The 24,377-nt window shown below is 37.1% G+C and overlaps 1 protein-coding gene across 3 annotated transcripts in view; it reads left to right on the top strand.

Annotated features, from left to right (window-relative positions):
• LOC127635239 (dystrobrevin alpha-like) overlaps window positions 1-24,127 on the top strand; it is a 30,991-nt gene extending 6,864 nt beyond the window's left edge. The window contains exons 2-21 of one of the 3 annotated variants that reach the window (XM_052115131.1): window positions 104-171; window positions 358-438; window positions 3,546-3,759; window positions 4,553-4,638; window positions 5,116-5,270; window positions 5,600-5,705; window positions 5,831-5,997; window positions 8,164-8,288; window positions 8,743-8,826; window positions 10,210-10,281; window positions 13,316-13,403; window positions 13,644-13,732; window positions 14,251-14,364; window positions 14,902-14,998; window positions 17,015-17,207; window positions 18,867-18,956; window positions 19,080-19,155; window positions 20,953-21,073; window positions 21,726-21,768; window positions 21,853-24,127. In XM_052115131.1, the coding sequence (XP_051971091.1) occupies window positions 105-171; window positions 358-438; window positions 3,546-3,759; window positions 4,553-4,638; window positions 5,116-5,270; window positions 5,600-5,705; window positions 5,831-5,997; window positions 8,164-8,288; window positions 8,743-8,826; window positions 10,210-10,281; window positions 13,316-13,403; window positions 13,644-13,732; window positions 14,251-14,364; window positions 14,902-14,998; window positions 17,015-17,207; window positions 18,867-18,956; window positions 19,080-19,155; window positions 20,953-21,073; window positions 21,726-21,743 (2,043 nt within the window). In that variant the 5' untranslated portion in view covers window position 104 and the 3' untranslated portion in view covers window positions 21,744-21,768; window positions 21,853-24,127. Of the gene's footprint in view, window positions 1-103; window positions 172-357; window positions 439-3,545; window positions 3,760-4,552; window positions 4,639-5,115; window positions 5,271-5,599; window positions 5,706-5,830; window positions 5,998-8,163; window positions 8,289-8,742; window positions 8,827-10,206; window positions 10,282-13,315; window positions 13,404-13,643; window positions 13,733-14,250; window positions 14,373-14,901; window positions 14,999-17,014; window positions 17,208-18,866; window positions 18,957-19,079; window positions 19,156-20,952; window positions 21,074-21,725; window positions 21,769-21,852 lie in introns of those variants that run through there. The other 2 variants (XM_052115130.1, XM_052115132.1) reach the window with 2 other exon arrangements.
• The last annotated feature ends 250 nt before the right edge of the window (window positions 24,128-24,377 follow it).

The raw sequence follows: 24,377 nt of genomic DNA, 5'->3' as shown, positions 1-24,377 counted from the left end.
AATTCTTCAAAAGCCATTTCGTCAATCACCAGCCCAGTTAGCCTTTAGAGCTGTGGTACGTCTGCATTGTCCTTTTGTTTTCTTTGCCTATGATGGTTTGCAGAATGATTGAAGAGTCCGGCCACTGCAGCAGTGCCATGGCAGACAGAAGACAGCTGTTTGCTGAAATGCGTATGTATCATTTGATATTTCACTATATCATTCCATACTCCAGCTAATAGGATTTTAAGCATTTTTATAACAGAATTTAATTCTCTAAATGGGTTCAGTAATGCAGGACATTGTGCAAAGTACATTTTGGGATGGGCAGCTGAGTAACCGGATCCACAGACTAAAGTGCTGTAATTATTCTCGCAGGTGCACTAGATCTGGACTCCATCCGATTGTCCACGTACAGAACAGCATGCAAGCTGAGGTTTATACAGAAGAGGTGCAATTGTAAGTATGCAAGGGGTTATGAAGCTTCATTTATGAAGCTCTGTTCACACTGACAGCAATTTGATCACTATATGTCGCCTATTTGCTGTATTATTGATTTGAAGTTTGAGTTTATCCTGCTGGATGCCATAGTTATTGTATCCTGATCTTATGAACATTATGTGAGTGTGGCAAGATTTTTGCAAATCAAAATAGCGTGCATCATTACACTTTTTGCTGCAGTTTTTCCAGTGATTTGTGTGGAATTGAATTTGTTATAATATTTCGTTATAATTACGTTCATTCTGTGAGACTAGGTTGAGTTATTAGTGGGAAGCACAACTGGCCATTTAAAATCTGATCACATTGGATGTATTGCCAGTTATTTTATTTTGACAAAACCTGTTTGCTATAAATGAATAATAATTGCACTCTATAACATTAACTTGTCACATCACGTCACTGCTTATTTGCATACAACAATGGACAGGACATGATGTCATGCTAGAGGGTTTCTAGTTTTAATATACAGTATATCACAAATGGGATTATAATGAAAATGCTGTATCTAATCTGATGCAACAATAAAAACATCCAGCTTTGAAATACAGCTCTGGAAGAAATTAAGAGGCCACTACAAAATTATCAGTTTCTCTGGATTTACTATTTATAGGTATGTGTTTGAGTAAAAAAAATAATAATTTTTTATTCTATAAAGTACTGACAACATTTCTCCCAAATTCCAAATAAAAATATTGTAATTTAGAGTATTTATTTGAAGAAAATGATAACTGATCAAAATAGATGCAGTGTTTTCAGACCTCGAATAATGCAAAGAAAACAAGTTCATATTAATTTTTATACAACACAATACTAACGTTTTAACTTATGAAGAGTTCAGAAATCAATATTTGGCTTTCATGTGTCTTTGCATACTCTCCACCAGTCTTTCACATTTCTGTTGGGTGACTTTATGCCACTCCTGGCACAAAAATACAATCATCCATCTTCCTCTTGATCACATTCCAGAGGTTTTCAATGGGGTTCAGGTCTTGAGATTGGGCTGGCCATGACAGGGTCTTGATCTGGTGGTCCTCCATCCATAGAATTGATCAAGAGGAAGATGAGTGGCCACATGCTGCTTGAATTTTTGTGCCCGGAGAAACTATTGAACTGTTTAAACTATTATTAAAAATGGTCATGAAAAAGCTTGGAATTTTAAAGGTACAGTTCACCCCAAAAGTTTCTCATCATTTATTCACCCTCATGCCATCCCAGATGTGTATGACTGACTTTCTTCTGCAGAACAATCGAGATTTTTTAGAAAATATCTCAGCTCTGTAGGTCCATACAATGCAAGTGAATGGTGACCAGACCTTTGTAGATACACAAATCACATAAAAAAAACATATAAGTTATCTATAAGATTCCAGTGTTTAAATATAAATCTTCAGAAGCAATGTTACAGGTGTGGGTGAGAAACAGAACAATATTGAAGTCATTTTTTTACTCTAAACTAAAAAACTAAAACTAACAAGGCACCACATGTGACATTCAGATGTAAAAGTGAAAAGTGATTTATATCTCTTATGAAGAAATTGATTTAACTACTTAGTGTGATTTTTGGAGCTACAAAGGTCAAGATCACCATTCACTTGCTTTGTGAGGACCAACAAAGCTGATACAGTCTTATAAAAATCGTTGTTTGCTGAAGACAGAAAGTCATATACATCTTGGATGGCATGAAGGTGAGAAAATTATGAATTTAGATTTTTGGGTGAACATTCCCTTTAACAGCAGAACCTTAATTGGCATTTTCACAAAGTGTTTCTCAATGCACATATTTCTGTATACATTTGTACAGCTTTAGCGCAATTTTGTTACTATTTCTTACATACTCCTTTCATTTTGGTAATGTTAGAGTCAAGTCAAGTCATTTTTATTTGTATAGCGCTTTTCACAACACACATCGTTTCAAAGCAGCTTTACCGAAAATCATGCACTAACAGAAAATGAAACTGAAATAACTATTAAGTCATAAGAGTCATAATTGTGTAATTGATAATTGTGTATAAAATAATTAAATAGTTAATTCATAATTGTATTTAGAACCCCAGTGAGCAAGCTGAAGCTGTGACAAGGAACACAAAACTCCATTAGATGTTGGTTAATGGAGAAAAATAACCTTGGTAGAAACCAGACTCACTGTGGGCTCCAGTTCCCCTCTGACATCATGAATATAATGCCAATATTAGTTATTTATGTGCAGTGCAAGTCATGGTTTAAATTTGTAAACTAAGTAAGTGTTAAGGGCCAGTGTTTATACAAAGATTTTTTATGAACTGTAAGATTAATGACTAATGTCTTTGAAGTGCATCCTGGATTAACTGTAGAAGTTCACATAGATGCATTGTCCTTTGTTAGTTGGCTGATGAAGGCTTTTGTTGGCAATTCATTTATAGTCTATGTATTCCATCAATAAACATAGGTGATGCAGGCAGAGATCAATGATGTGCATCGCAGTTCAACCGGCAGGTCATTTCGGTTTTGATGGGTCCATCCTAAGACCAAGGTTCAGTCAGTGGCATATGAAGTATCTTACAGTTGGAGTTGATCCAATCTCTTTACTAGCTCTCACTCTTCGTCAGAAGATAGCAAAATATTACAGTTTTGTCAAGCTAACTCTTCTTGAGTTTATTGAAAAAGCTTTGTTGTGTCTTTCTCAGTGCTTATTCTGACTTTGGCTGACAAGCACAACTTAAACAAGCGTTATTAGACAAAGTAAATACAATGGAAAATTCCTGCTTCACCACGTCGTCCTGTGACTTAGAAAACCTTGAAATGGAGACAACTCCTTATCACTAACTTGGGAAGACAAAACAGCACACAACATAAGATTAAACAGCAATAGCGAAGTATAGCAAGAGCCAGAAATGATATGAAAGTAACAGCATAAATGCAGTAAAACACACAGATGTATGTTAGCTCTCTTGAAGCCACAAGCACAGGTTGCTTTTAAAAACTCAAAACCTAAGATGTTTTACTAATTACAGCTACTTTGGTGTTTTGACACCAAAGTTGTCAGAATTTGCTGCTACCAGGGCTGATTTATTTGTCTCCTCTTACAGTGCATCTGGTGGATATCTGGAACATTATCGAGGTGTTTCGGGAAAACAGACTCAACACTATGGACGTCAACACAGAGTTCTCAGTGTCGCACCTGCAAGCAATATTGTCTGCCGTCTTTTACCAGCTGAACAAGCGCCTGCCTACAACCCATCAGATTAACGTAGAGCAGTCCATCTCGTTCCTCCTCAACTTCCTGTTAGCAGCCTATGACCCGTAAGTAGTGACTGCAGTTGCTTTAAAATACTTTAAATAGTTCACCCAAAATCCTGAAAATCCCCTATTTCATTCTAAACCCGTTTGACATTCTATCCAGTACATTGACTGTCCAATAAAGACATCTACTGATCATAGAAGTAACCCGTAAGACTTGTGTGCTATATTCCCCTCCTCGACAGCTCTCAAGTCTCATTCACGCTTGCGCATCGTTTTTTTCTTGTCAATGATGACCAATGGCATTCGTTCTTGCTTGTCTTGTAACCGAATTTGTGTTTGATTATGCAGAAGTGAGATTTGAGAAATAATTTTTGACCTTTGGGTGAATTTTTCCTTTAAATCTGTCTGAAAGTGACTGAATCAAATCAACATATTATGATACGTGATATTCTTTTTTAGAGTTACTTTAAACGTTTCTAATAAAAACCCTTTCAGCTGTAAAACGTTTTAGATGTTTTGAATGAAGTTTGAAATCCCAAACTGCACTTTACTTCCTGTATTTGACAAATTGAATGACCTCTTCAACTTACTGAACTGACTTAAATAGCTTTACACATCACTTGCTTTACCATTTGCAAGGGTGTAGATTTGGCTTGAACATTTGGGCATTTATATATTTCCATTGATCATGGTATAAATAATGGGGGGTTTGTACTTGCTTGTTTTGATTATTGGGGAGGGGGGTTACCTCCAAGAATCAATGGAATCGAATCAATGCCATTGGCCATATCTAACCTAGCAGGCTGTATGCATCCATTTTAACGTGTTAGTTCACTGATGTGTCTTTTTTTAGTAAAGGTGTTGGAAAAATCTCCATTTTGATATTGAAGATGGCCCTGGCTACGCTTTGTGGAGGGAAGATTTTGGATAAACTCCGATGTAAGCTTCACTTTGAACTTATCTTTGAACTTATGTGTGTTTAATGGATTGATGCTTATTAATGGACTCTTAAACGAATGGGTTTGATTAATCATTTTATCATCATTTTAAAGGTCAGAGCAGCTGTCATTACTTGAAAGTCACTTCTAACCATGAGGCATATTTGCTTTTTTATGACCTTGTCTATGTAGTTGGAGCTCCAGCAGTTAAAAGTTTTCGCTTCATTTATGGTGACGCATTCCTAATAATAAAACTTTAAACTATATTCGAATGTGAATTAAGTACTAATAGTGTGTAGACATTGTTATAGTGTGTAGACATTGAATAATGTGTAAATTAAGAAGTCATATCCTCAAATCCTGTAAGAAGCCGCATGATGCTTTAATCAAGATTAAAATGATGAAATGCAGAAAGACATGCCTCCATTGCTTCTTTTAAAGAAATAAAATGGCTGATGTCAGTCTTGTTTTCTTCAAGATATTTTCTCGCAGATATCAGACGCAAATGGGGTGATGATATACTCACAGTTTGACCAGTTCCTGAGGGAGGTGCTGAAGCTGCCCATGACTGTGTTTGAGGGACCGTCTTTTGGGTACACTGAGCAGTCCACAAGATCCTGCTTTCCACAAGAGGTTTGTCAACAGCTTGAAATTGCCCAGTTAAAACACATTTTATTTTATGATTTTTCAAGCATGGATACAAAGTAAAAATGAATTGGTAGTACATATGCTGTTGGAGCAAAAGAGAATGCAAACAAACATTTGATGTAGTCTCCCATCCACTGCGAGAGAAGTTTACCCTGCTATAGTTTACTTCTCCCAAACCCGGAAATGTGAAAATGGTCCATTGTTTTGTATTACTCTATGAGTTAATTTTAAACATTACATAAGTGTCTTGAAGTGTCTTGTACATATGTTCCAAATCTTGACTAATTTGCTTTCAAACTGCTGGCCTTTCACAGAGAAAGGTTTCTCTCAACGTGTTTCTTGACATGTTGATGTCAGATCCTCCACCTCAGTGTCTGGTTTGGTTACCGCTGATGCATCGGCTGGCAAATGTTGAGAATGGTGCGTCCCTTTCATTTTTGTTACATGTATATGGTTTTTCCATATGTCAGCTAAAAGCTAGAAAACGTCCACAACATATATTAATGACAGACATTGTGACTGTCTGGTTTTTCCCTCCTCTCCAGTCTTCCATCCTGTGGAGTGCTCGTACTGTCACAACCAGAGCATGATGGGATTTCGCTACCGTTGCCAACAATGTGATAATTACCAACTCTGCCAAGAGTGTTTCTGGAGGGGTCATGCCTCGGGCAGCCATAGCAACCAGCACCAGATGAAGGAGTACATGTCTTGGGTAGGTGTACGGCCATTTGGGAACCTGACTGTGAGTAAGTGTCAGTGACGGCATGACTCGTGTCATCCAAACAGTCTTCAGCCTTTGTCAATGTATGTCTAATACATGTATTATTCTGTCAAATCACGTATCGCCTTTATCTTAAATGTCATGACCCCGGACTTAATTTATGCCATTTAAAGGGGACCTATTATGCAAAATTCACTTGTACATAAATGTGAGTCGGCAGTGTGTGTACACAACCACCCTACAATGTTAAAAGTCCCCCCACTCATCTTTCTTATATTTCATTTAATCAAAAACTGTGATTCAAAATGAAAGGTTTTCGTTTCTGCTCTAACGTAATGTCACGTTAATGTCTCAGCTTCATAAACGTCATACGTGTTTTGTTGTTGGATGTAAATTTGAACTTAAGAGTCTTCATGTACTCCCTGCATCAGAGCCACTGAAGACGCAGTGGAGAAGTTTTGTTTTTGAAGGAAATGTGCCCCAAAACATACAAAAATGTGTGTATGTTTGTGCAAATGATTTTACACCGGACTGCTTTGTGAATGTGAGTCAATGTAAAACAGGATGTTTGCAAATCGCCTTTCCAAATGTGCTTGTTAGCTGATTCCACGGCTAATGCTACTAAAGTTACCATTGTCTCTGATTGTATTCACTGAGACCAGAGTTATGTAGGGGGTGGGGAGCAGCAGCTCATTTGCATTTAAAGAGACACACACGAAAACAGCGTGTTTTTGATTCCACCTAAAAAGAGGCATTTATAACATGATATAATAAATTATCCGTGGAGTATTTTGAGCTGAAACTTCACAGACACATTCTGGGGACACCTGAGACACAATAGGTCTCCTTTAAGCTATTTATGGGACATTGACAAACAAGGTTGTCCGAGGTGATTAAAATGAGAAATCTTTTAAAAACATCTGTGTCGAGTTCTTAAAAATGTCCATGTTGGTTTCATAAATGTTTGATTTAATACCATTTTCTACAAAAAAAGGATTTAATTACTTTAAAAAATGTCAAGTGGTGTAACCATCAAGTAAAAGGTACTAAAATACCCCCAATAAATTGAATATATTTCATACAATCCTTGCATTAATTTACATTCATAGTCTATTTACAGTTCATATTTGTTGTAAATTGCATTGATTTCACTATGCATTATATTATTTTATGTCATAATTATAAAATACCAATGGTTCTTTGTTCTGTTTGCGCAATATAATACAGAATGAATGTCTGTCCATTTTAAGCTGAACCTTGACAGTCTTTAGGAACATAGGAACCAAGCGAACACATATATATTCTGCCCACGTTCAGTTGTAATTACTGTATTCCCAATGCATTTTTGAAATAACACTTTGACACCTGGTATGTAACTGTTACACCACCCGGACTTTGATTTGGTTTACAAAAGGTTTTAAAATACTAATAAAATTTTTGCGTCACTTTGACCCTTTGACACATTGACCCTTATGTTGATTTCGAAGGAGCCACATTCTACAGTTTATAGCATTATTGTTTCCTCTGAAGGACCTGTTAGTAAAGGTTTCTTGTTGTGGTTGACCGCAGTCCTCAAGTGACTGTTATATAAGGGTGGCCGATATATATTTCATAATGGCAAATTAGACAATTTTTTGCACCAAAGATTTTATTGTAATTTGGTGTCATTTATTTTAAATGACTATTTGCCATCCTCTCTTTGACCATTTGAATTAAACAGGCTGTTTTTACTACTGTACCTTTAAGATTTCTTTTGGTACAGTAAATTACCTCTGTTACGATTGGCTAACCTCTGTGTTCTTGCATAGTTCATTCATACTGTCATTCATTAGCATAGGCCAAGTTGATGTCTTCTGAAATAGGCATTGTAGATGTGTAAATGTGGGTGGTCTTATGTTAATGTGCTCATTGTTGTGACATGAAACCATGAGAATTTCTGAGTGACCCATTTTTGCAGCTTAGTTTTAATAAGTGGTCTGGGTGGACCAGAGAAGAAGCTTTGCATCGTAAATATAGAGTATTTCTGCATAGTACAGTTAACTCTTTTAAAAAGAGTGTTTTCCATATGTATTGGCATCTTTAATCATATCCACATAGATTTGAATGGATATTTTAGTTCTGGTTTAACCTTCTGTACACTCCTTTCTTCTTCTCAAGAAATCTCCAGCTAAGAAGTTGTCGGACGCTCTCAGTAAGTCTCTGAGCTGCACCTCCAGTCGAGAGCCTCCATACCCGATGTTCTCCGATACACACGAGAAACCTCTCAACCTCAGTCTTGTTGTGTACGTGAAGTCTCATATCAGTAAAACCTGATCACATTGCTCTGAAAAACATTTAAATGGCTTTGATGAAGTTTATGAAATGTGTCCAATGAGCTTATTTGAATAAAATGGTTTATGATTAGAATTTTCTATTTGCTGTTGCTTAATGTAATGTAAATTGTGCATGCTAACATTTTGTTGCCTTGTGTTTTCTTTGCTTTTATGCTGCGAAACAGAGACACATGGTAAGTGGAGCATTAGGAGTTATATTTCTTGTTATATGGTTACACAATTTTTTGACTGGAGCCAGTTTACACACATACTGTATGTGCATGCGCACTCCAATGAACAGGCACTAAACAGACAAAACACACACACACACACACACACACACACACACACACACACACACACACACACACACACAAAAGCAAATGTGTTCTTATCATAACACCTTCTATTTTATTACCTCCAGGCCACCCAGACCTGTGGCCAGTGGAAATGAGTGTATGTTTTCTCACTCCATGCCCTCCTCAGGAAACCCTTACTCCAGTAAAATGTAAGTATGGAATTGCGTGAGGCTAGAAACATACTCCACATGAGTACGCAAATGCTTTGTTGCAAGCACGCAGTCCCATTGTACTTATGTACTTAAAACGCACTATTGCATTACTATGCGCTTTGACAGTAACAAACATCAGTACTAAAGGAGGCGATAGTTACCTTGAAATATTTATACGATTAAATCATTTGTATTATTATTTACATAGCTATGTCAACAGTTTAACTAACTTGTAACTAACTTGCTCTGCACGATTCTCTTTAAATTGTTGCTCCACCGTAATAGTAGCTGACCGGAGAGCAAACTGACCGTAAATGAATGTGGTTAACACTAATGCCCTCTATAGCACCCCTTGTGGCAATGCTGAGAATGCAACACGTTCTTGCGACGTGCTATATGAAATGCTTTCAAACGCATTTTGATAAAGACATGTGAAGTTGAGCTTGAAGTAGCCAGAAGTATTTGTGTTCATGTACTTGCGTAGAGTATGTTTTCGGTCCTAATACAAGCATTTAGCAGGAGTATGTTTACAAATGTAGAGCTTGACTACAGGCTTTAAGAATTTATGTCTACCTTAAAGGAATATTCCGGAGTCAATACAAGTTAAGCTCAATTGACAGTATTTGTGACATAATGTTGATTACCACAAAATTTTATTTAGACTTTTCCCTCGCAAGCAGAAGTCTGGGTTCCAGTGAGGCACTTACTGTACAATGAAAGTGGATGGGGACCAATCCGTAATGTTAAAATACTCACTATTTCAAAAGTATAGCCACAAGATGTAAACAATATGTGTGTTAACATGATTTTAGTGTGATAAAATAATTACTAACCTTTTCTGTGTAAATTTATCTCCAATTTTACAACTTTTGTAAACCTAAAACGAAAGTAAAAATTACGATTTAATCAACTTTACAGCTCAAATAATCCACATGTTTTAACAGAACAATTAATGGAAGTGCTTTTATAAAATTACACGCTTCACATTTCCGCCTTTGAACCTCCAGCAACTGGCCCCATTCCCTTCCATTGTAAGTTCTTCACGCCATGGTAACCTACATTTCTGGTGAGTTGAGTCAAAAAATGATCTTTTGTGGTAATTAACATTATGACACACATGCTGTGAATTGATCTTAACTCGTACTGAACCCGGAATATACCTTTAATTCAAAATAAATATCATTGAAGACATTTTTATGCCATTGTTGTGTCTGTCATGTTCTTTATTGGTGTGTTCAGTCAGACGGGCTGCTTTAAACACATTTTCAGATTCATTCAAAGAAAGGTTCTGGTGCATTTTCAATATGTCTGAGTGTGTGTACATTTGTTGCTCATTATTCGATATGTTACAATTTTTTTGTGTGTATATGTGCACAGTAGTGGTGCTCACGATGAGGCAAATCAGAAAATACTCTTTTCCCAGATGGCCCCGGACCTTTTAAAAGGCAAAGGGTAAGTCAGCATGAATGAAGGAATTTTTATGTGTCACAATTGTCTGTTTAAAGCATTTAAAGGCATAAACAAAGATCTGATGACATTTTTTGCTGTTATATTTGAGCTTGGTATAACAACCAATTACTGATATAATGGTTTATCATTTGAGCTGTATAGACGTTGGTCAAATATACAACAGTGTTGGCCTACTCAGTTTGACCCAAATGAAAATGAGGATGAGGGATTGAAATACAGTCTATTCAACATTTCGTATTGTTTTGAAACTGGGTGTTGTCTTTTAGCCAACCAAACTGTGTGAATATGTCCACTCGAGATTTGTGGATAGACAGCAGGGCTGGACTGGGAAGAGAAACATTTTACACGGCAACTAGCCCATGGGGGGGAGGGTGTTCGCTGTCCTTTTCATCATAGGGCGGTGCCATTTTGTGGTCTGTTCCGCATAACATGACGGCTCATTTTAGCTTATCACGGCCCATTCAGCACGTTTCGCAGACGACCTACCGGCCCGCTTGTTTCTCCCGGCGGCCATTATGCCCCTGAGTGACCCCAAAGTGCATCGGCCCACCGGGAAAATGCAATATAAAAATACACAATATATACAATTAATTGTCCATCCATCCATCCATCTTCAACCGCTTATCCGAAGTCGGGTCGCGGGGGCAGCTGCTCCAGCAGGGGGCCCCAAACTTCCCTATCCCGAGCCACATTAACCAGCTCTGACTGGGCGACCCCGAGGCGTTCCCAGGCCAGTGTGGAGATGTAATCTCTCCACCTAGTCCTGGGTCTTCCCCGAGGCCTCCTCCCAGCTGGACGTGCCTGAAACACCTCCCTAGGGAGGCGGCCAGGGGGCATCCTTACCAGATGCCTAAACCACCTCAACTGACTCCTTTCAACGCAAAGGAGCAGTGGCTCTACTCCGAGCTCCTCACGGATGACTGAGCTCCTCACCCTATCTCTAAGGTAGAAGCCGCCACCCTTCTGAGGAAGCCCATTTCGGCCGCTTGTACTCGCGACCTAGTTCTTTCGGTCATGACCCAACCTTCATGACCATAGGTGAGGGTAGGAACAAAAATTGACCGGTAGATTGAGAGCTTTGCGTTTCGGCTCAGCTCTCTTTTCGTGACAACGGTGCGATAGAGCGAGTGCAATACCGCCCCTGCTGCCCCGACTCTCCGGCCAACCTCCCACTCCATTGTCCCCTCACTCGTGAACAAGACCCCGAGGTACTTGAACTCCTTCACTTGGGGCAAAACCTCATTCCCTACCTGGAGTACGCACTCCATTGGTTTCCTGCTGCAATTAATTGTGAATATATTAATTATTATCCATATATGCATATATGTGTGCAAGTGGATTTGTGTATAACTGTTTGTTATTCTTGGAGGATATTGTGTAACTACAGTAATTATTATGCATTTACATTTCACATCTATGCATTCGGCAGAGGCTTTTGTCAGGGTACCCACAGGTCCTTTGTTCATCAGGTCCTTCCTTTATTTTTTCAAATAGGCCATAGATAGTCTTTAATATCTTAAATAAAATACAAGAAAACTTACATTTCATTTGCAGAGGCATTCAGCTGCTCATAAACAATTAAGTTAGTGTGAGCGCGCTCAGTGAGGAAGCGCATCTTTTTTGCTTATTTACAGAACCTAAGATGTTACATATGTATAAATCCGACATGCAACTAGCGTTATACCGCGCCTCTGTAAGATAGCGATGCAATAAACTATTGCTCCTGTTTATAATCAACAAATGCTTTGTGTAAAGCTACCAGATCTACTCGGGTGCAGGCAGTGGCGGAGCTAGGGGCTGGTCAGGGGTGGGCACCCATGTTGAAACATTTTAACTCACGCAAAAACGAAAATGAAGCGATTTTGCATGTTCGATTCACGGCATTTACTTCATTCACACCGCCCGGCACAAATTTGCATCTATTCGCATCTTTGCATTAACTTTGTATGTAATGCACCATTACTCACCTTCATGCTGTTGCAAACCTTACTTTTTTCTGTGGAGCTCAAAAGGATGTTAGTGAGAATGTTAATTTCAGTCACCATTCACTTTCATTGCATGGAGAGAAAAAAAAGGCAGTGACAGTAAATGGTGACTGAGACTAACATTCTGCTTAACATCTCCTTTTGTGCTCATCGGCAGAGAGAAATTCATACAGACTGAGTGGTTAGGGCAAGTTATGATAACAGAAATTGTATTTTTGAATGAACTGCCCTTTAACTACCTGTTAAAGGTATCTGCCAAGATAAACAATATAAATGTAATTCAGCACATGATTGCCTCACATCTTACTGGTATAAAATAACTGAATGGGTCATAATGTGGCTACATATTAAAAAAATTATTCTGTCTGAATAAAACTAGAAAAGAATAAATCTAGCCCTGTACAAATTATTTTTATGGTAATAATTACTTATGCAATGTTATAGTGTTACTTATTCATATAGACAGTAAAAGTTGTTTTAACATAATGTAATCTTAATGAATTCATAAGATGTTTAAAGTTTTGATATTATATTATATTAGTTTTAATAAATTGTAAATGCACAATATAATGTAATAAACATGTCCGGATTCATCCAAGTAGTCTCAGAGGTTTTATATTGACCTGCTAATTCATTTTTGAATGTGTTTTTAAACCATTTGTTATTTTGTGAATGTGGCCTTAATTTTAGTTTTATTTGGCATTAAAATTATTACATTTCAAACCTTCAAATCTGCAAATGCCCTGTTTTATCCAAAGACTTACAGTGTATTCAAGATGGTTTGGTCTGGGTTTGTATAGGCTACATCTTCAGCAAACAAATTCTAAAAACAGCATATCTGTACACATAAGTGTTAGTTTCCATTGATTATGTGCTGCCTGCTGGAAAAAAAGGCTTTGTACATGATCAATGATTGGACTTTTAGTTTGTTAAAAATCTTTGCTTGAGCTTCACTTACTAAATTCTTTATTTGTTATGCTAAATGTGCTAAATGCTAAATGTGCAATCTCCACCCTTTCCTTGATTGACAGTTTCCAGGAGAACAGTAAAAACCAAGACGATGAGCACTGCCTCATTGCTCGTTATGCCTCCCGACTGGCTGCTGATGGAGCTGCAGTGGTAAGATAACTGCTCAATATTCAACAGAACCATTCCACTTTTCACTAAGTATTTAGTGCCAATCGTTGCTTAAATTGTGATTAAAGTAAACAGAAAAATGTACAGTTAGCTTACCCCCCCCCCCCCCAATTTTTACTGTTAGTCCTCAAATCATTTGTTCTTCATAATTATTTGTAAATAAATACATTTAATGCATTTCAATTAACTGTTTATATATTTTTAAATCTATCTCATGAACAGAAGAACAGAGTACCATCTGAAATCACTTTGTGCCTGGACTCCAATATACAGCAGAGACAACTTATAGCCGAGCTAGAGAACAAAAACAAGTGAGTTCATTATATTTGTTTTTCCATATTATAAAAATGAATGGTGACTGAGGCTGTCGAGCTCCAAAAATGACCCCCAAAAAAGCACCATAAACTTATCACAATATTTGTGGCTTGTGCATTACATTCCAAGTCTTCCGAAGCCATACGGTACCTTTAGATGAGGAACAGACTGAAATTGAACGCGTTATTCACCGAAAATCATCATCTCTGCTGCAGCTTTCAAATCTCATTCAGGCTTGCGTACATTCAAAAATGGTGCATCAAGACGCACCACACTGGGTTTGTTGTCGGTGAAGTCAAATGCCATTGGTTCTCTACTCTCTTGACTGATTGTCGTTGACTGAATGCGTCTTGATGTGCTAAATTGTAAGGTGTCTTTTCTGTTCCAAGTTGAAATAAAATCATACAGGTTTGGAATGACATGAGAGTGAAAAAACAATGACAGAATTTTCCTTAAGTGGTCTATCTACTCGTTTAATAGTAAATTGTAACGGAAGTATATTGGGTGTTTGCAGGGAAATTTTACAAGAGATACAGCGACTGAGACAACAACATGAGGAGGCTTCCCAGCCTCCATTAGACAAAAGCCAACAGAATCCAACGTTACTGGCTGAACTGAGACTGCTCAGGTAAATAGGTGCGCATACACATGCTCTAAAACCCAGTCCTTGCATAGACACACATTGAACAGCCATGAATAACAACGTGAAATCTGATGAGTTGTGCTGAACAACAGATGCTGATGGTTACACGATAGACGGCATTGAAAGTGAGAGTAACCTGATCACTGCTCGTCTCGTGAATGAGTGAAATCACTTTAGAAGCAATTTACAACACTGGGTCTCTCTTCCTGTTTGTGCACATCACCCAGACAATTTAAAAAGTGATTTGAGCCAAACGTACAGTAGATATCGAAATGAGCTCTAGACCAAATCCTATCCTTTGGAAAGTTTACAAAGGCTTAAAATATCATTGTTAAACTGTGCTTACAATGCAAATCTTCTGGCTACTATATTTTGAATGGTCAACTGTCTTTGGTGATTGCACACTTTCATGGATGCACTGTAGCTTTGGTAAGAAATTGGATAACATACAATGTTCTGTTTACTCTCTCTCTCTCTCTCTCTCTCTCTCTCTCTCTGTTTCTTTGTCTTTCATTGTCTCAGGCAGAGGAAAGAGGAGTTAGAGCAGAGGATGTCAGCACTTCAAGAGAGCCGTCGAGAACTTATGGTGCAACTAGAGCAGCTCATGCTGCTGTTAAAGGTAGAAAAAACTAAAGAAACACACACACAAACAAGCATTACACATTTTTGAGAAATTAAAATCCAATGTGGACTTGCATCATTCAGTTTTAATGAGCTGAAGTGCTCCATCTACAGGAAGAAGATCAAAAGTGTGCTGTAAGTCACACAGAGCCACAGTAAATATAAATGTGTATTAAAATACATAAGCTGACTGTAAGTTAACTGTATGCCGTTTTTGTTTTCCCTTAAATTAAACTTTAAGGGCTTGTTTGCCCAAAAATGAAAATTCTCTCATCATTTACTCACCCTCAGGTCATCCCAGATGTGTAAGACTTTCTTTCCTCAGCAGAACACATTTGAAGTAAAAGCTCAGTAGGTCCTTATAATGCAAGTGGATGGTGATCAGACATTTGAGTCTCCAAAAATCACAGACAGTCTGCATAAACATAATCCATACGACTCCAGCTGTTAAATTAATGTCTTTTAAAGCAAAACAATCGCTTTTGGTGCGTAAAAGATCAATATTTAAGTACGTTTTAACTGTAAAGCATCGCTTCCGGTCAGCAGCAGTATGCGTGTGTGATGTAATTGTATTGGCGTGTGAGAAACGTGAGAACTGACGCAAGTGCGACACACCCGGAAGAGCAGCGCTGTTTACTCCTAAGTTGGAGGAACGTTGTACAGAAGCCTTGTTGGTTTTGCTTTAGGTCTATATTTGTATCTGTATGTTTTTCACAATGGTCCGATTGTGTGCTTCTCCTGGATGTCTCAAGCAAGAGAAAAACGTGAGATTACGCCCGTAACATGCCAATGCGAATACGTCCCACTTTAGACTCCGTGATCTCGGCGCTCTCGCGAACACGCATACTGCTGCTGACCGGAAGCAATGGTTAATTGTTAAATAGAAAGCATTAAAAGTGTTATCTTTTTTTAAACCAAAAGCGATTGTTTTGCTGTTCTCTTCCAAACCACTGGATTACATTTACATTTACATTTATGCATTTGGCAGACGCTTTTATCCAAAGCGACTTACAGTGCACTTATTACAGGGACAATCCCCCCGGAGCAACCTGGAGTTAAGTGCTTTGCTCAAGGACACAATGGTGGTGGCCGTGGGATTCGAACCAGTGACCTTCTGATTAACAGCTTTAGCCACTACGCCACCACCACTCAACTTAAAACAGTGGAGTCATATGGATTACTTTTATGCTGCTTTTATGTGCTTTTTGGAGACTAAAATGTCTAATCACCATCCACTTGCGTTTTAAGGACCTACTGAGCTAAGATATTTTTCTGTTTTTCTTTAAATGTGTTCTACTGTTGAAAGAACGCCATACACATCTGGGATGGCATGAGGACGAGTAAATGAGAGAATTTTCATTTTGGGGTGAACTGTCCCTTTAAGACATGTGTTGATGATGGTTGTTCTTTTGGAATGTATGTGACTTCAAGCTTTGCACAACTCACAGTTAGCACATGCCGTTATGCAGACTGACCATAGTCAAAGATAACTTTGTTTAGGTAAAGTAAATGTGACCTGGTCTGCTGTGGGTTGTAGTCAAGAGCTAATCAGGGGCAAATCAATTCTTGAAATCCATTGGTATAAGATTTGGCTTATTTTAGAATAGCAAATTAATTTTACACTTTACTGTTGCTATCACTGCATGTGTATATATAGTTATCAGTGGTTCAAATGCATATTGTTTACGTCTTATTGCGATACTTTTGAAACGGATTGGCCCCATTGACTTCCATTGTAAGTGTCTCAATGTAACCCACAATTTTGACACTTTTTTAAAAGAATAGGTGGGACGAGATACATTTTTTGATTTAAATGTTTTGGTTATCAACATAATGACAACATTATGCTGTCGATTGAGCTTAACTTGCATTGAAGCCAGAACATTCCTTTTAAAGATACAATTGGAGATATTTTGTGTGACTATGTTGCTCATTCAGGGACTGTGAAGACATGAAAATAATTCTTAAATAAAATGTAACATTTTATAACTCAGGGTTTTATTCTGTTTTCTAGAACCAGGGCCCTGGCACCTCTCCTCGCTTCTCCCCCAGCCACACAGTCAAAACGTCCATCCAATCAGCGTCCGGCAATAGCACACCCATCCCCATGCCTGTCCAATCAACATCCGGCAATACCACACCCAGTCAAACACCTCAGGACTCGCTCATGGGCCTGGGAGGAGAGGTGCAGCAGGCCTTCTCTCAGGGTAACCATGGAAACACATTCCTTTCTCATTTTCATATTAGTTTTGTACTTCAACTGTTTGGCCTGACTTTTTATCTGGAATTCTTTATCTGGATATTTTCAACAGAAATAATGCCATAATGTTGATTGACATTTAAGGAATATTCAAGGTTAAAAACAGCTTAAGCTTTTGACAACATCCCTCAGTTTGTAAAAACAAAAACACGTTTAGGGGCCATTCACACTGAACACGTCCTTGGGCTAAAAATAGTTAAGTGCAGCGCCATGAATAGAGCTGAATGCAGGTGTCTCGAGACACGTTTTTAAAGAAATAGATCACCCAAATATGAAATTCTCTCATCATTTACTCACCCTTAGGCCATCCCAGATGTTTATCACTTTCTTTGACCATCTCAGCTCTGTAGGTCCATTCAATCCAAGTGAATGGTGACCAGAACTTTGAAGCTCCAAAAAGCACATAAAGGCAGCATAAAAATACTCCATAAGACTCCATTGGTTAAGTCCATGTCTTCAGAAGCGATAAAATAGGTGTGGGTGAGAAGCAGATAATTATTTATGTCCGTTTTTACTAGAAATCTCTACTTTCACTTTCACTTCCACATTCTTCTTCTTTTGTTTTTTGGCGATTCATATTCTTAATGCACATTGCCACCTAGTTGGTGCTGGTCAAAGGTGGAGAGTTATATTAAAAAAGGACTATTAATATTGATCTGTTTCCCACACCTATCATACAGCTTCTGAAGACATGAATTAACCACTGGAGTCTTATGGATTACTTTTATGCTTCCTTTATATGCTTTTTGGAGTTTCAAAGTTCTGGTCACCATTCATTTGCATTGTATGGACCTACAGAGCTGAGATATTCCTAAAAATCTTAATTAAAAAAAAACTCACACATCTGTGATGACACGAGGATGAGTAAATGATGAGAGAATTATCATTTTTGGGTGAACTATCCCTATAACTTGACACTGAGTCCTGTGTGAGATGCTGAAAACGTGCCACAATGGTCAAAAGCGTCCGTCTAGCGCATGTTTAAACAAGTAGAAAAAGTTTGTGAACGACCCCTTACAGTAATGGCCCAAGGGTGTAAAATGGCAGCATTGTTTTTTTCCTGTCTCTGTCAAATTCAACATTGGCACAATAGTGCCCTCAACTGACAAACAATATGAATCATAACCTCAATGATCCGCTTCATATAAGACGCTGTGAGAGGGAGATCAATGTCTGCGGTCTGCAGACATGTTTGTGTTTACTGGTTACAAAGTCTACAGCTGTCACAGAGACCGGTGAGACATCTCAGGACACTTATTTCATTAATACCTTTAGTATTAATTCCTTTAGGAGTAGGAACATTTTTTGCATATTTTTCCATGAACAAATCGCTTACAGCACCTTTAACTTCTGGTTAAGTATTACCAGTATTATTCGCTTCATGTAAAAAGTGCTTTTCTTAACATTTCACATGCTTTTTTACAAATTGAGAGACAAGTCTGAATTATTTTGTGTGGTTATCAACAGCATGTGTCAGATAGACAGTCGATATGTTTTGTATTTAACTTAAAATATTCCTTTAAACTGAGTTATTGAGCTGAAATGCACTTGTACCTGGTGATTCATTTTATTTTGTCATTTTAATTGATGTGCTTTTATTTCTAAGGCTCCAGAAGAAACTTAAGAAATGACCTCCTGGTAGCTGCAGACTCCATCACCAACACAATGTCATCACTTGTGAAAGAACTTAACTCGGGTAACACTGTAATCTACTCATTTATTTTAACATACGTTGGACTTGTTATTTACTACCGCCACAACAAAATAATGTGTGTTTTTACGAGTAAAAAGTTACTTTTATTCTTAAAATTTGGTTTAGATGTGGGGAGTGAAATGGACCTGACATTCTCAACATCAGATGTTCTTCACACACAGACGGGTTCTTCAAGAACACGGTAACAAACACTGTTATACAGAAAAGCACAAGAACTTCCAATTGGGTTTAGAATCATGTTTTTTTAATACAACCTGTCCTTTAATTAATTAATGTATCATTTAGTGATAATTATGTGCCTTTTGCATCCAATGATAGCATTTCCAACACTGAAAATTTGACCCCGTTTACACCTGGTCGCTTTAAAGGACCTATTATGCTTCTTTTTACAAGATGTAAAATAAGTCTCAGGTGTCCCCAGAATGTGTCTGTGAAGTTTCAGCTCAAAATACTCCACGGATAATTTTACAGCCAACATCAGAACACTTATGATGCTTACGATGCTGAGACATCATTATTCTCACTATATCTGCTCCAGCGCGGAAACAAAGTCAGACTGTGTGTGGATCACTCGGGGGTGGATTTATGATAATAGGGTGGAGTCCGTCACCAATCGTGGGCGAGGCCTTCTCAAACGTGACGTCACTTTAGAGCAGAAACGAAAACCGTTCATTTTGAGACACTGTGTTTGATTAAATGAAATATAAGAAAGAGGAGTGGGTGCACTTTTAACATTGTAGGATGGTTGTGTACACACACTGCCGACTCACATTTATGTACAAACACCATGTAAAAGTGAATTTTGCATAATAGGTCCCCTTTAATGCGTCTCCTGTGACCACTTGTGTTCGGATTTGTGGTGCCGGGTTTCCGTTTTATGATGACATACATCAATCAGTATGTCAGTGTGTTACTGCATCACATTACTGTGCAACCATGTTAAAAAATACAAAGAGAGAGCAAAAATAAAACGGCTCCCAGATGCATCTGAAATTTAATCTAAGCGCAAACACAGCATTTTTGTGCTTGAGTATGTATCCGCTTTATTACATTTTCAGATCGGACGGTTATTTCCATTTTAAGCCGCTCGCTTACACTCTTGTTTTAAAACAGTGTTTAATTGACAGGTGAGGGTTGGTGTTTCACTACTGTATGGGATGCATACAAGACGGATTAGCGTTTACACCTCAAATGCAATGTGGTCACATGCTGATTTTTGTGATCCGATCTCAAAACGTTTTAGACCCTGTTTAGATCTGTATTTAGCACTGACCACATGTGATCGGGTCATGCAAAAAGCATCTTAATCTTAGGTGTAAAGGGCATCTTTGAGAGGGGAAACGTTTTTTGAAATTAAAGAAAAGCTCTTTGTATTTAAGTCAATGACTCATTGGTGAATTTCCAATTGGGCCATTGCCCAGGGCCCTTGACTACCAGATGCCAGTGGGGGCCCTGGGATGTAAGGTCACGCATCCCATCAACATTATTAAAACAAATGTTTACGCTTGAATATGTAGGACCCTCAGCCTATACAAGTCTCCTTTAATATTGCCCTGTGACTATGAGGGCCCCCGAGGACCCTTTAGCCTCCCTGTTTAACTATAATAATATATATATATAATACTGTATTAGATATGCTAAGCTGTAGGTCATACATTTCTATTGACTAAGGAAGTGACCAAACTCCCAGACATTTGGTATCTCTGAAAAGCACGGGGTGTCCTCTTACGATACACAAATTTGTACAATCTAATTTTTTATTAGGGGCCGGGTGTGCCCTCCGCCCTGTCACAAATACCTTATACTATTTGAAATAAAGTTGTATAAAATAAAATTAAAAATGTAAATGCTTTAAATGTTTTTTTTAGAGTGTTTTTTTTTTGTTGTCTAATTTGTATCACCCCGAACAACCTTATTTGTTAAGCTACCCAAAGCCACATGTTCTGAGCATGTTTTTACAGTTTTTGTGGTCTCATAGGGCTGCAGGTAAGCTGGGAACAGGGGAATTCTATGGAAATGATCTAGAAAAGCAGCTGGACAGAGAGCTAAAGATGGACGAACGACTCAGACACACACAGGAACCGGACAAGAATTTCCTGGTGAGTCCATAAAAGACCTTTTCATGTAGGATTTCAATACTGGAATTCAAATGAAATGTAAAAATACAGAAGTCAGTCCAAAATATTAAATTAACCAAAACATAATATTCCACAAATTGCTCTTGGGGAATATTGGCAGACTAGAGGCTCAGAATTGAATATCTGCCTTTTTCAATTAATACTTTTTCTTGCTGGTCGATTGCCTTTAGTAAACAATGCAAAAAAACAATGAACATCTCTTAGATTGTTTTTAAACAAAATGTGCCCTTAATGAGCTAAAATGTAATAATTGTATTAAGATAAAAACAAAAGATGAAGCATTTCTCATATCATACATGTTCATTTTCATTTTGCTGTCTTCCCAAAAGCCATTTTAAACCAGCAAATTGTAGATGGATATTCTGGGAAACATGCCAACAATCTGTCACGAGGATGATGGATTAAATATCAAATATTATTTTTGAAATAGTAAATATTATATAATATTAGCAAATATGAATTAGCATGTATTAATTAATAAATACATATTAATTAATCTATATGATATGAAAATATCCCCAGGCTGCTGCCAGTCGCCTGTTTTTGAATGCAAAGATGACATTCATTTTAATTGAAAAAATATATATATATATATATGTTTTTTGTTTTCTAGGTGACTTTACAAGAATAGCTGAATTTTAATAAGCAATGGGACAGTAAGTATTCCTCACTTGTGGCACAGATTCAGTACAATGATGTTTAATATTTAGGTTCAACCATTGTTTTTTCCCTCATCACAGGGTGAATTCACTTCTCTAAGCACTGTGCAGTTACCAGACCTGAGCAGGATGATATGACATTTCTGAAAAGCATCAAACAGCATTTAAACCAATACTGTGGTACAAAACACAATCTATAAATATAGAAATATATTTTTAGAATCTACTAAATGTTTTTAGACATGGAAATGACAAACAATGGAACTGTCTTCAACACCGCCAGTGCCATAAAATCCACTGATTTTGAGATTATTTCATTTATTTGGTGTTCGTGTGATTTGGTTTGATTTGTTTTCATGTGGTCAAAGTTTTGTACTGTATTTAAATATCTGTCGGGCAAAATGGGTGTGGTCTTTAATGAAGCTGCTATCTTTACAAATGACAACTTTTACGACACTTTAAGAGCAGAATGCCCAGATCTTTTCTAAAAGATCTTTAATATATATATAATATATTCGACTGTTTTAGCTTTGATTAATAATTGACAGTGAAATGATTTGAGATTTTATCATACACAAATGAAAACGCTGCCTCAGCTGATCAGACTGCATTTATTTTATGTAGGTTAGTGTACTTTATTGAAACAGACAAAAAAGAAAGAAAGAAAAAAAAGATGAAAACAGTCCAGAAATGGGAGACGCTTACAAAAAACTTGTTCAAGTCACATTTCACCCCAAAAACAAAAGTAAAAAATAAGAAATAGGCATATTTTAGCACCATTGAGATGTTTTGGATTGTGCCGTTATTTTCGTGGCAATTAAAGGAATATTCTGTTCAACATAAGTGAAGCTCAATCGACAGCATTTGACAACCACAAAAAATATTTTTGACTTACCCCTCCTTTTCTTAAAAAACAAAATTAGTATAGCCACAAGCTATAAACAATATGCATGCAAACATGATTTTAATGTGATAAAATCACTTACTAACCTTTTCTGTGTAAAGTTAAAGCCTTTTTTACAACGTCGTTGCCATGATGATGTAATGTCAACAAACCCTAAAACGACTGTAAAACTGATTTAAACAACTTTACGGCTCAAATAGCACATGAGTTTTAACAGAAGAATTAATGTATGTGCTTTTATAAAATGTTAAGCTTCACATTTCTGCCTTTAAAACACCCCAAAATTGGCCCCATTCACTTCCATTGTAAATGTCTCACTGTAACCCAGATTTGTGCTTTTTTAAAGAAAAGGAGGGACGAACCGAAATGAATTTGTGTGGTAATCAACATTATGCCACAAATGCTGTCGATTGAACTTAACTTGTTTTGAAACCGGAATATTCCTTTAAATAAATTCAGCATGAAAATTCTCATTACCATAATGCTTCATTTTTACCGTAATTGTTTATTTTATTTTTGTAATTCTTATTATTCTCAATGGTAATTCTTATTTCTGAAATACTTTTTTATTTAAATAACCCAGTATATCATTATGTTACATGAGAAATATATATATATATGCATTACTGTAATTATGGGGTGAACTTTTGTTGATTTTTTTCATTAGGCTTAAAAAATATTCTCAATTGTCATGAAAATGATGTCACAATACAAAAAATTCATAATAAAGAAATAATGGTCCAAACAATTGGCTTCATGTAAATATATTGATTTTGGAGTGAAATAGGACCAGGATGTGTTCTTAACAGATTTCATGAGATTCACCCCAGTAAAAATGTGTATCTCTGCATTCAGTAAGTCATTTTTTGACAGTTGGTGTGTGCACAAAGTTTTAATGTTTAAAGGAAAAGTGTAATACTTAATTACATTTGGCCGTAGCTAATGGTGTGAAAGGTAGTAACGCTTCTAGGGGCCCACAGATCCAGGGGGCCCACAACAAATTTTAAACTGTATTTTTAATACAAAAGGGGCCCAGACAAAAATACAGTCAGGGGGCCCAGAATTTCTTGCTACAGCCCTGCATAATGGATGTCTTGAGGTTAACATGACATTCACATCGCACAGTAGCCATTGTGAAACTACTGAAACTGAATTATGCTGTTATATTATTCAAAAACTGACAAGATGCCTTTTGGAAATGCCAATGGAAATGAGCTTGAACATAATTATCATGTTTGGATTGAATTTGCCTGAGGATGAATTCTTTGAAAACTGATTTGATTTTGATCATCTGCAGACTCTTGTTCACACTGCAGCCATCAAATTATACACATTGTTTACTTGTGCTTTTTCAGACTGGCAGTTATAAATCAGTACAAATACAGCACCCTTTCCCTGCTGAAAACATTGCACTTTTGACTGATTTTACTCAATAGAATGCCTATCGTTACACTAAGGAAATAAATAAATAAATAATATATATATATATATATATATATATATATATATATATATATATATATATATATATATATATATATATATATTACATTGCACTGGTGTGATGAATCTGTATTCATAAAATAACATTGTTTTTTTTTTTTTGCAATCTGTGGATGACCTGATAAATTGATGCAATTTATTGAATAGTTTATTGAATAGTCACTAGGTGTCGTTGTTCAACAACTGTATCTAACTGCAT

Source organism: Xyrauchen texanus, chromosome 42, assembly GCF_025860055.1.
Source record: "Xyrauchen texanus isolate HMW12.3.18 chromosome 42, RBS_HiC_50CHRs, whole genome shotgun sequence".
Taxonomy (NCBI): domain Eukaryota; kingdom Metazoa; phylum Chordata; class Actinopteri; order Cypriniformes; family Catostomidae; genus Xyrauchen; species Xyrauchen texanus.
The sequence above is the reverse complement of the archived record's forward strand: the minus strand, read 5'-3'. Positions and strand labels throughout refer to the sequence as shown.